General features: G+C 34.4%; 1 protein-coding gene across 5 annotated transcripts in view; it reads left to right on the top strand.

Moving 5' to 3' along the window:
- The window catches only part of LRBA (LPS responsive beige-like anchor protein), a 735,668-nt gene that overhangs the window by 571,931 nt on the left and 150,410 nt on the right, over positions 1-13,327 (top strand). For all 5 annotated transcript variants that reach the window (XM_082388949.1, XM_082388950.1, XM_082388948.1 and 2 more), the window contains exon 47: positions 11,722-11,874. In XM_082388949.1, the coding sequence (XP_082245075.1) occupies positions 11,722-11,874 (153 nt within the window). The remainder of the gene's footprint in view (positions 1-11,721; positions 11,875-13,327) is intronic.

The raw sequence follows: 13,327 nt of genomic DNA, 5'->3' as shown, positions 1-13,327 counted from the left end.
ATATTGTTAGGTAGATAGAAGATTTACTTAAATTAATTTTTCAGGGGAATTCTCTGGTGGTCCAGTGGTTAAGACTCTGCACTTTCACTGGCAAGGGTACAAGTTCAATCCCTGGTGGGGGAAATAAGATCCCGCAAGTTGCGCAGCGCAGGCAAAAAATAATAATAATAATTAATTAATTAACTAAGTTTTTGGAAAATATAAGAATAACATGATAACATTTCTAGTACTTTTTTTGCTAAAAGGGAACTGTCACTATAATATCTTAGCATCCCTATTTCTTGCATTCTGCTAATACTCAGGGAATAATTTTACTGAAAAATATAAGTTATTCCTAAGAAATAAAGGTTAAAATATTAATTATTTTTATTTCAGAGAAGAAAGAGACATTATTGATTTCACTAAAGCAGTCTTTCATTTTTAGCATGATTTACCATTTTAAAATTGGGGGGTTTGTTTGTATTTCGGTTCATCACTGGTGGTTCCATTTCAGGCCTGACCCTCAGTGGTGCTTTTTATTGGTTTATTGGCTTATTCCTAGAGCTTAAAACAGTACCTGGAACACAGTAGGCACTAAAACATTTATTAAATTAATGCTTTGATGAAATATAGAAGAGTATTCTGAGCAAAGAAAATGACATGAACAAAATTCAGAGAAAAGGCTTAGCACATTGGGGAATGCTTATTGGTCTGTTAATTGGTCTTATGTGCCTGGTGTGTAGGAAACATAGAGAAGGAGAAATACTGAAAGGCAATTGTGGTCTAATATGAAGACCCTCAGTAATATTCAAAAGATATTTTTCGATTTGCAGTCCATGCAATCTCTGTCACAGCTACTCAGCTCTACCACCGTAGCCCAAGAGTAGCCGTAGACCATATGTAAACAGATAAGTGTGACTGTGTTCCCATAAAATTTCATTTACAAAAACAGGTGGCAGCGTTTTGGCTCCTGGGCTGTATTTTACCATCCCCTGCTATAGGCAATGAGGATCCATTTAAGATTTTGTACTAATTGGCTCTATTATTTAAAAAAAAAAAAAAGGCACTTTGGCAGCGGTATGGAAAGTACTGGGAATGGGGAAAAGAGATGAGAGCTGGAGGTAGGGAGAAATTTTAGGAGGCTATGACAGTTAAAAGTAAAGACTGTAGGAGCCTCAACTAGTCAAAGAGCTAAGGGAATGACTCAAGAGATGGGTTAAAAGTAATTCTCCAGGATTTGGCACTTGGTTGACTGTAAAGGGATAGGAAGGCATAAAGATGATTCTTTAGATTGGGTGCCTAGATAAATGATGATGCTATGAATTATAATGAAGCTGGTATGTAGACCAAATGTGTGAATTCACTTTTTGACACATTGATATATTTTCAGAATAACCAGGATATTATCACCTACTAGTTGAAAATTCAAACCTAAGCTTCAGAATAGTGTCATAGGCATGTCGGGTAAGAAGGAATATTAGGCGATACTTATCTTGAACTCCTCAAAACAATTGTCTAGTCTCTTGATCTCCACTTTTTCAGCTCCCATCATCTCCCCTGAGCCCACTCGAATAAAGCTTTCTTCTCCACCATGTTATCGAAATCAGTCTTGTCAGAGTCATTGATGAACAACTTCCATGTTGTCAAATGCAAATTTTCAGTTCTCATGGTACTTGATCTGTCAGCATTATTGACACAATTAATTTATCCATTTTCCCTGTAACATTTTCTTCACTTGGTGAAGGAGCCATCTTCTCCTGGCTATCTTCTTACCTTTTTTTCAGTCTCCTTTACTGGATTATCTTGTTTTCATACCCTCAATTACTGGAGTACCTTTCGGCTTACTCTTTAGATTTCTTCTAGTGTCAACACTTGCTCCCTAGGTGATCACACCTTACCTCGTGGCTCTCCCCTGAATTCTAGAGCTATATATCTAGCTCCCTTTGAGCTAGATGTACGTTTACAGACATTTTAAACTGAACATGTCCAATATCAAACTCTGTCTTTCCCTCTTACCCTCCTCTCTACCCTAAGGAGAAAGTCCTGCTCAATACCTGCATTTGCCATCTCAGTGAAAGACAGCACTGTTTATCCAGTTTGCTCAGACCTTTAGAAAACTTGGAATCTTTGATTCCTCCCTATCACATACACCTCACTGCCCATCTTATCAACCTTCAGAATATGTCTAGAATCTGACCAGTTATCACCACGTGCATCACGAGGGCCCTGGCCCAAGTAACTGTAAGTTCTCACTTCCCGTGCTCCCCATGTGGTGTTTTCTCCATACGAAGGCAAGAATAATCTTTTATATTATAAATCAGATCATATCCATGTGCTCACATATATCCAGTGCCTACTCATCTAGCTTAGAGCAAAATTCAGGTTCTTAACATAGCCACTGAGGCCCTGTGTTACCTGGTTGCCTCTTTGACGACACATCTCTTTTACTCTCCTGCAGCCTCGCTTGCCTTTGTTGTGGTTCCTTTTCAAAAATGCCAAGCCCACTTGGCATTACAATGGCGCTTTCATTGCCATTGGCCCGGGTTCGATCCCTGGTTGATCCCTGGTTGATCCCTGGTTGGGGAACTAAGATCCCGCAAGTCGGGCGGCATGGCCAAAAAATAAATGCCAAGCCCACTCCTGTTTTGGTGGCTTTGCGTATTATGTTGCCTCTGCCTGAACCACTTTCCCCCAGATAATGCTTTGTTCATTCCATTTTTTTCATTCAGGTCTCTGCTCACATGTCACCTCCTCAGAGTGGACTTCCCCGGACACACTCTCTAAAACAACACTGCCCAACCCCCATCATTCTCTATCCATTTATCCTTTTTTTTTTTTAGCATAATACTTGCCACCATTTGACACAGTACATATATTAGTTTATTTATGTTATGTCTCCATAGCTACAGTTCTGTGAAGGTGGGGGCTTTGTGTGTCGTTCATTTGGTAACCTCAGCATTTAGAACATTTAGTTAGAAATCAATAAATATTGGTTGAAAGAATGAGTAGATATAAAGATATCGAGAAAAGAGGCATCAGTGAAAAAGCCTGGGAAAAACAGAGAGGTAGTCTGAGGAGAAGGAGGAGAGTGTAAGGCCATTTCAGCCAGAAGGGCACAGCAAAATCCATTGGGTAGGTGCTCCAATGGGGCTACTAACATCTCGTATTTTAGGAAGGGGGCTTATCTCTCCACAAAAGAACTGGTGGCTGAATGTCATCTGCTGACTAAGAGTGGTTAATGCTCTAATTTTCTACATTTTTACAATTAAGCACATTGGGTTTTTACTGTTATAGCTTTACAAAAGAAGTCCATATGGACATCCTGTCACTGATTGTATCTTGGATATTCAATTTAAAAATCTATCTTATAATTTATTGTGTATCATTAGTGATGAATATAAAATTTTATTATGAAATCAGGAGGGTCAGTACAGCATATTCCATACTTAAAATTAAGTAAATAGAGTACAATTAAATCCTAAGAATTTACTAAATAATATTTTTAAAATAAATGACTATCAGTAATATTACAAGAATTAGTTTTAGCTTTAAAAATTAACCCTTAAAGGTATTAAGTGTATACCTGTTTGTTAGAAGTAATAATACAAAGTGGAGATGATCAGAGAATAGTTCTAATTGTGTCTTGTGAGATTTGTTAAACATGAGACCTTTGACTTGCCCTCCACTACCTCAGAAATCCCAGGGGCTGTGATCTGAAGATAAGTTAGGTTTCTTTTTTCCTCTTTCAGCATGTCTTCTACCATAATACATTCCGCAGATGCTGATAGCATCAGCTTTAGAGCCATTTATAAGAAAATGTTTAGCTACAGTTAGTAGAACATAATTGCTGGACATTTATTTCTTGATGTATTTGTTAAGAGAAAAAGCTTAAATTAGGATGATTTGATAGTTTTATTTTCTTCATTCTTCCTATTTTCAAACAAACTTTTAAATAATTCAGAATTTTTAAAATGCTAAAAGAAAGTAAAATTAAAATCTTACCCTTTTCTATCCATACTTTGCACATTTCTGGCATATGTACTTCCCTCCCTCCCTTCTTTCCTTCCTCTTTACCTCCCTCCCTCCTCTTTATCTCTCTTCATTCTCCCTCTGTCTTTCTCTCTCCCCCTCTTTTTTCTTCCTTCTCTCTCTTCCTCTCCCTCTCTCTCTCTCTTTCTTTTATTTTTTTGGTCAGTCCCTCTTCCACCCCCCGCCACACACACACTCACAACCACATTAGAGTCAGCTCAAGCTGTCTTACCGCTCTCTTAACAATGTAGAACACTCATACTCTAACTGAACTATATATGTGTTCATCCTTGTTTTTATACATAACTTACAGATTTGTTAATTTAACCCTTTTTAACACTTTTCTTTTTCATGCATCAATAGGTTAAATGATGTACCCATGTACTATTTTTTTTTAGCTTTGAACTTTGTGCTCTTTATGTCTACAGTGAACCATTTCTTTTTCGTGTGTTCTTCGAGAAAAATTACTTGAAAAACTGAATATTTTTCTTCTTATGCTACTTACATAGTGGGCAGGAAAAAACAATTTTTAAAGCACTTAGAAGATGTTCCTATCTTCCCGAATTATAAAAATGTACACAGGTCAGCTGTAATTTGTTTTTTGACCTGGTGATCTTATGATATTTTTGTTCAGTGTAAAAATGTAGACTGTTCATTAATATATTTATAAATACTGATATTAACTGTTCTCCTCCATACTCATGTATTATACAAATTGTTCCAGAAAGATTTAAGGTGGGCATTTTATTTATGTCTTCTCTTCTGGCAGTCACAGCTTACCCATTATTTGTATTATTAATGTCCATTATCTCTCCCCAAATTACAGTTTCCTTTAAGATAGGAGTCTGGAACAGCAAAAGGTTCAGCGAAGATGTCCAGTCCAAATTTAGAAGTGAAAAATATGTGTTGAAAGCAGGAGAGAACTATAGAGTATTGAGAGTATTCATCATAAAGTGAGGCATGTTGAACTGTACTGTCATTGCTAATAAAAAAATAAATAAATTTGTTTTAAATGTGATAGCTATTTGGTAGGAACTATTAAGTCTCAAATATTTTTGTGGTCATATTTACTTTTACAAGTAAATTTTATTAAATTCCCTTAGGATTATGTTAAAAGCTTTTAAGAATGGCCACAATCAGTGAATTACCTGTTGACTTTAAGAATCAGACAAGTTGAGTCTCTAATTTGGGTTTGTTATCAGGGGCCACATTAATGATAATAATAATAGTAGTAGTAGTAGTAGTAGTGGTAGTAGTAACATCTTTTGTGCGTGTAGAATTCTGTATTATCTCATTAGCCACACAACAACCCTGTGTTTTAGAAGAGGCGACTGAGGTAAGTAAGGGCCAGAAAAATTAAATTAAAAGCACGTGACCAGTAAGTTGAACAGACAAGACGCAAACCCAGTTATTCTCTTTACTGTATTAGATTGAGATAGATTATCTATTTGTTCATTTGTAATCCATGATTTTTCTTTATTTTGAATTTAAAATGCAAGTTTAATATCTAAAACCATACAGTATTTATTTGATCTGTCTGGAAGCATTATAGATTATTTTTTCTTCTCCAATTTAAAAATTGCTGTTAACATTTCTTTTACTAAAGGAAGAAAATAGCATTTTATCTACTCGATAAGGAGAAACTAAATATCAATTTGAATACTTTCAGATATGCAGTCCATTTAAAATGACTTATAGGTTCAGTTCAACTCTAATAACTTTCTAAAAGATTTTCTCATTTATGGGCTAACAAAATAAATACTTGCAAGTTAATATGTATCAGAACATGTACTTTTTAAAAATATATATTGTTCATCAACTCTTTTTTTGTTCATTAAGAAAGTTTACTTTGGATTTTTTCCTTCATAAAATATAGTTTTTCCAATGTAAAAAGCTAAAATTTTGCTTTCACATCTTTTTTTACCATCAGTATCCCCAAAACAGTATACATTAAATTAGTTACCTTGCTATTGTGCTTATGTTTGACTTGTCAGGATTTCATATTTTAGTAAAAATAAAATAAAAATTTAACTTTAGTTCTGAAGTAGCATCTTGGTTTTTATTTCAGGTTTTATTATCTTGTTTCTTTGGATTAATAGACTAGTATTTGGCATGATTACCCAGGTATTGTTGAAGTGATGGTTTTAATTCAATGGATAGAATTGGTGACTATTAGAAGGTGAATCATACAGCCTTGCTGCAGAGGCCATTCATATCAATGGGGATCATACCTTAGAAAAGAAAACTAAAGCATATGTGTGGTCACAACCAATCCTTGTCATTATGCCATGAAAGCCTTGGGATTTGTGATCAAAGCAATGGGCTTATCCTGAACTGTGGTATAACCTCTGGTTGAACCTTTCAAATTTTTATTTTAGGAGATGATACACTACATTTTGACCATGTTACTTACCTCTAAGACCTGATGGCCTAATTAAGTGATAGTGATTAAAATTATTGTCAGCAAGTCAGAAGAAAATGTGAATTGTAAATATCTCTGTCCTCTGTCAGTGTTGTTTACTTACCATTTTCCACTGATGTTTTAAAGAATTGCTGAACATGTGTTTTTTATCCAGAGCTGAATGTTCTGTTCTGATGAATATAAAACATACTTCACTTTGTAAATGTACATTAGAAGTATTAGAAAGACATAATCTTTGACTCTATCACTAAATTTCATCTGTCAAAGGAGATAATTCTGAACTATAATATTTGGTGTTATATCAAGGCATAGTTCTTAGAAAGATGCTTTTAGGATTAAGACGGAATTCTACTTATAACTTGAATGTCACTATCATCCATAGTAAAATTCAGGCAGTTTGTATACTTATTTATCTTTTTGGTTACATGTTGGTGTACCTCAGTTGAGTTCAGTATGTTTATTTTATGTTAAGAGGGTATTCAACTCCCATCAACTGATTTACTTATGCAGATTTCCTTCCAATGAGATTGTAATATGGTTTAAGTATATGTACTCACTCCTTTACTTAATTGTCCTTATTTGATGATGTCCTTTATACTATATTAGATTCTTTGTAATCTTTCTCTTCAGTGTTAATTTATTGGGAACATTTGTCCTACTTTAAATTATCTCCTACTCCATGTATATAGTCCTCTCTAAACCAACTAAATAGTTCTTCATTGATCACTGGAAACACATGATATATGCAAGTTTCCATCTCTGTACCTCTTCTTAAGATATTCCCCTTGTCAGGACTGTTCTTGTCTTTCCTCTCTGCTAATATTTATCTTTGACTTTAAGTACCATTCTTCAATCATTCATTCAACAGATTTTTACTGAATATCTAACATGTGTCACTCACTATGTCTAGGCTTTGGAGGTGTAGCAGTGAACAAGATACTTAAAGTCCTTTATCTCCTGGAGCCGTCAATTTAGAGGGAGCAATACAGTTTGACGAGTGTTATATTAGGGAAGTACAATGTATTATGTTCTTCTCCCTAAAGCTTTCTCTGACCACCCGAACTTTTAGACATCCTTTTCTCTTTTGAATTTCTAGAGTACTATTTGTGCCTACAACCAATTTCCTCCTAAAAAATGTATCCTTTCACTGTTAGATCTGTGATCTGATCTGTAGAGGGGAAGTGGCACTCACGTCTCCATATCCCAGATCCTAACACAGTTCTTTGCAGAGTAAAAATGAAATAAATGCTTTTTGTGATTATGATATGTTATATCACTCTTCATACCTACCTAAAGCTTATATCAAATAATCAATTAAATAATGGGAACTTTAAAAAGTTTTGTACTGCTCATACTGAATTCTCTCTACCATTTTGTCTCCTAGAAATAACTGTCAGTGAGTATATTGGTAACTTTTTATCACTGAAATACAGTTGACTCTTGAACAACATGGTTTTGAACTGCACAGGTCCACTTATGTGTGGATTTTTTTAAATAGTAAATACTGTAATAGTACCCTGTCCAATGTTGGTTGAATCCATGGATTTGGAACCACCCATGTGGGATACAGAGGAACTGCAGATAAGGAGTGCCAACTATAAATAACACTCAGATTTTTGACTGAGTAGAGAGTAGGCACCCTAACCCCAGTGTTGTTCACATGTCAACTGTATGTATAAATTCATAACCACCAACTCAAGTATATAAAAAATGTCCTAATTTGAATTCAAATCTTCTTTATATTATGCTAGTAGGAAGTTCTTTCACAGTCATTAGATGGGTAGGGCAGAGACCTCCTTTTCCCAGGGCTTGAATGAGATCCAGGCTTATGTGGTACCTAGAAAATTGGCTCTCACATCTTCAGTTCATCTTGTTCACTAGTAATATCTTCATTGTCTAGGACACATGGTCTTTTAGAAGCTGGCAACTCTGCTGATTATCTAAGCTTGAGTTAAGAAATATTTGCTGATGCCAAAAGCCCTGGTGCCAAGGGACTGTCTTCTGTAAGTGCACCATCATGAAGCCATTGTGTAGAGGTGGGCAAATTGTTCTCTATGTAAGGGTGCTTGACTGAAGGAAAGGAGAAGCAAAAACCCAACCTGTACTGCACTTACCAAACTGAGTTATCTTGGGGCTGAATTAGCCCAGAAGGATTGCTTTTCTCTAATTCATACAGAGGCACTATGTGGACAAGTAGGGACCTTGATGACCACTTACCATCCCCTAGGTTCCAGCCTAACCTCTTCATCCCCTCCCCTTGCCCTCAGGCTAAAGAAAGCTGACTACAGATTTTGAGAAACTTGGTTCCCTAGAGGAAAAACTCTTCTTTGGTTTCTGTCTTTTTAAAAATATTAACCTTTGACACTGCTTCTCCTAGACGTTTTACATAATCTCCCATTTGCTTAGACTTTCACAAAGGACAGAAAAAGAGGATGTCTTCAGGAGGTCTCTGCTCTGGACCTTGCAAATGTTCTGGAAATGCCTGACAACTCTCTTGAAATTGGAGAAGTGTATGGGGTGGGAGGTTGGGAGGTAAAAAATAAAGAAGCAAAACATAAAATTCCTATCTCGATAAATTTCAAGTGAAATATTAAGCTTAATTTTTAATTAATAAAGTTTAAAATCTTAATTTTGAAATATTTTTATAGTGTCCACTCTACAAAATTATAGGGTATCTATCTTTAATAGGAAATTGCAAATAAAATCTGTGGTAATTATGGAAATTGATGAATTATTACCTCCCTCCCAGCATTACAGAAATTATGCAACTGAATGTTTAACATGGGCCAGTAAAATTTAAAAATTGCTTTCTTCGTATCTTTTATTACAAATTTCTTGTTTATTTTATGTGTAATTTTGCTCCATTTAATTTTGAGTTAAATTAACTGAATTTATATTTAGAGTAAGCTGTCAATATTAAAATAAAATAAATTCATAATAAATTTATGTGTTTAAATAAAGTAGGCCACGAACAAAATATATTTCTGTTAATTGAATTTATTTATTTATTAATTAATATATTTATTTATTTATGGCTGTGTTGGGTCTTCATCTGCTGTCTAGGCATGGTCTCAAGAAAGAGTATATTTTTTGCATATTTTTACTATGCAATATATATCTCTGATTTATAATGCAGATGACTGATCTCCCAAAACTTGGGAGAAACCTAGCATCTAAAATTCAGCCATTATAATTGTTTTGATTCCTAGGAGAATTATATAGAAGCATAATGAGTATAACAGGCAGAAGAAGGACATCATCCTCTAATTGTGAGAGCATTAGGGTGAGGGTACGGGTGGGCAGGTATTATTGAAATTTAAAGAATAAGTAATTAATTAAACCAAAATGCTGCTTTTGATTTTGAATACACAAGGAAGGCATGGTCCTCCATTACTATTGTAGAACAAGACTTGGCAATAGTAACATTCCTCTTTACTAGCACAAGTAATATGGAGTGAAAGTAAGACATTTTGGGAAATTTTCTCAAAGTTGGAATTTATTGAATGCATACTTCAGCAAATTGATAGTTATAAAGTGACATATTTATATATGGGTAAATAATAATTATAGCATATTTAAAAAATTCTTCCTATATGTGTAGTATATATACATATATACATATATAAATAAAATATTTTTTTCAGGAGAACCAGTTGTTTTCTTATGATGGAAGAATGAAAAGGTTTTGTTTACTTTTTTAAAAAAATTGCTTAGAATATATGTTAAAAACATATTTTAAATGTTTAGCACTGTATATATTATGTAATAGAACCCATGCTTTTTTGATGATTATGGACACAGGTTTTAGAGTTAAAGAAATCTTGATCTAAGTTCCAAATTTATCATAAATCAGCTGCATAACCTTGGGCATATTACTTAACTTCTTTGAGCCTTAGTTAATTTTTTAAATAGAGATGATACCTTACCTTGTAAAGTTGTTGTGAAGATTAAGTGTGATAAGTTGTTGTGAAGATTAAATGTGATGTTTATTAAGAGTTTATTTTAGTACTTGACTCATCTCATGCAGTAAGTTATTTAACTAAAACAAATTGAATATAGCTTTTTGTTGCATAAAATATGTCTTTTGTCAATTAGACTTATATGCATCATTTTGGAGAAGAGATTCTTAAAATTGTTGTATGAACATTGCATCATTTCATTTATGGTTAAACTTAATTAAACTTATTAAATTAAACTTATGTTAAAGTTAACAGGATCTTCCTTTTAAAAAAATTAATTTTGTTCAGTTTAAATGTTTTGCAAGTCAATGATCAGGTGGTTGTCAGGCATTTGGAGGACAAGCTCATTTCTACTCTGCTTAGTTAATTATTGTGATTGTAAACAAAGGATGTACGATTCAAAGTCAAGGAACATTTCACATGGATGATGGAGGTGATAATAGCTTAATTCCTGCTGGATTTTTTTTCTTTGCTCTAGTGAGTTCATACTGACCTTGTCCAAAATCTGATGACCTCCCTATTTCACTCAACCATTTGGAAAGCCGGGCCTGCCATAGCTGGCCCTGAGGGGGTATCTGAAAGACCACTGAGTCACTGACCCATGTCAAGACTGGATTTCAAGTCTGATCTATAGGACCTCTGAAATAGTTATACATGGGGCTTATTGTACACAAAAACCTAACTGGCTGCATTTTTCTGCTTATTAAGTATCCTGTTAAAGCGTATTTTAAATGTCCTTATTAAAGTCATGTTTATATTACTTAGTTTCTCATGCAGGTCATTTTCTAGACTGATTATAAATTTTGATCTTTTATAAGAGTTAGTACCTTAAAACTAAACTTGAATGTTTTGAAATGTGAGCGAAACATACTGTTACACCATGGCCAAATGCAATGAATATCTTCCTGGTTGGTGATGGACCAAAGCATTTTAATGCTTATAAAGATTTTGGGTTTTTTCTGGCAAAAATTCCATATACCTCAAAAAAAATCTAGTTTAAGCTGTTGTTGTTATTACAGCATGTTAAACTCTGTTTATATGTTGTCAAACCTCAAATATTACTCAAATGTTGGTATATAAGAGTCTTGAGTTTGTAAGACTTGTCCTAAAGGAAAGCATGTGACCACCCAGTAAGGTGTTATTTAAATTTGGTTGGATGGGATCTGTCTACCTTAATAGAACTTTGTGATAGGGCTATGATATGAAAAGAGAAAAAAATTTTCCTATGTTTATTTTGTTCTTCTGCACAATAGGAAATGATCAGCCCTTTTATGAATACCTAGTCAGTATTCTACAATTTATAATATGACATTGTCTTTTATTTTTGTATAGGAGTTGATCCCTGAATTTTATTATCTCCCTGAGATGTTTGTCAACTTCAATAATTATAATCTTGGAGTGATGGATGATGGGACAGTAGTGTCTGATGTTGAACTTCCTCCTTGGGCCAAAACCTCAGAAGAATTTGTTCGCATAAACAGATTGGTAAGATAGTAATCATCTACTCTGTCTGTCATGAGCCTTTTCTCAAAGTATCTTTCATGTGTTGGTATAATCATTAACCCTTGCTCTTCTGGGCAAAACTGTAGTTGATAGGGATAACTGAAAGTGATGTAATAGTTCATGAATCTCCATATATACTTTATAAAATCTTATTGACATGAAAGGTATAATGGTGTCTTTTATTCTTTTATGCAGAATTTAGGTTACTTTTATATGAACATGATGATTCAAGATTATAAGTGAATTTCTTGTAGAATTCTATGCTTTTTCAAATATGAGTTTCTTGTACTAGGAGAAGAACATAATTCTGTGTTCAGGTTGGAAGGCCATTGTACATTTTGATAATAGAAACAAGATTTTCAAATTATGTGCTGTATCTGTCTTTTGAAGGAAATCTTCATCTAATATTTAGAATATGAAAACTTAAAAACTGAAAAGTGCAATAATCATTGTGCTTACAAACAACTCCTCAGAATCCTCTCCCGTGGACTCTTTAATGTCCTCTGTTGTATGGGTTCTGGATTACTTTATGAAAAAATAATATTACTTTACCTTTTTACCTTTAACTTTCATAAATGCTTGGAATCAGGGAGCTTTATTCTCAGTTTTTTAAAGTAGTTTCTTTATCATACTTCATATTTCATATTAAAAATGAAACCTGGGGCTTCCCTGGTGGCACAGTGGTTAAGAATCCACCTGACAATGCAGGGAACACGGGTTCGATCCCTGGCCTGGGAAGATCCCACATGCTGCAGAGCAACTAAGCCATGCGCCACGACTACTTAGCCTGCGCTCTAGGGTCCACGAGCCACAACTACTGAGCCCGAGTGCCACAACTACTGAGCCCAAGTACCACAGCTGCTGAAGCCTGCATACCTAGAGCCCGTGCTCCGCAACAAGAGAAGCCATGACAATGAGAAGCCCTCGCACCACAACGAAGAGTAGCCCCCACTCGCCGCAACTAGAGAGAAGCCCGTGCACAGCAACAAAGACCCAACAGCCAAAAAATTAAAAAATAAAACAAACAAATACATAAATTTATTTAATAAATAAGTAAATAAATAAAATAAAAATGAAACCTAAATTGCATTGTATTTTTAATTTGCACTAAAACAAGGAAAATTATTTCATTTTAGTTTTCTTGGTATGCTTACCTTTTCTACCAACAATTATATTTTAATCCTGTACAGTATTCTAGATCCTAATTGTAATCCCATTATTACTGAAAATTCATATTTTACGTATACTGGAAGCAGTGCAGTGGGAGTGGAAAGAGCATAGGCTTTGAAGTTAGACCAGTTTTCCTAATCGTGGATAACTCAGATTGCTGGTTATGGGACCTTAGGCAATTTAACCTTTCTGAGCCTTGATTTCCTCATTGTAATTTGAAAATTATTTGTGTAAAACTGTAATTATGTATGTAAAATGCCTAGAA

This window comes from Balaenoptera borealis, assembly GCF_965194805.1.
Source record: "Balaenoptera borealis genome assembly, chromosome: 4".
Lineage (NCBI taxonomy): Eukaryota > Metazoa > Chordata > Mammalia > Artiodactyla > Balaenopteridae > Balaenoptera > Balaenoptera borealis.
The sequence above is the reverse complement of the archived record's forward strand: the minus strand, read 5'-3'. Positions and strand labels throughout refer to the sequence as shown.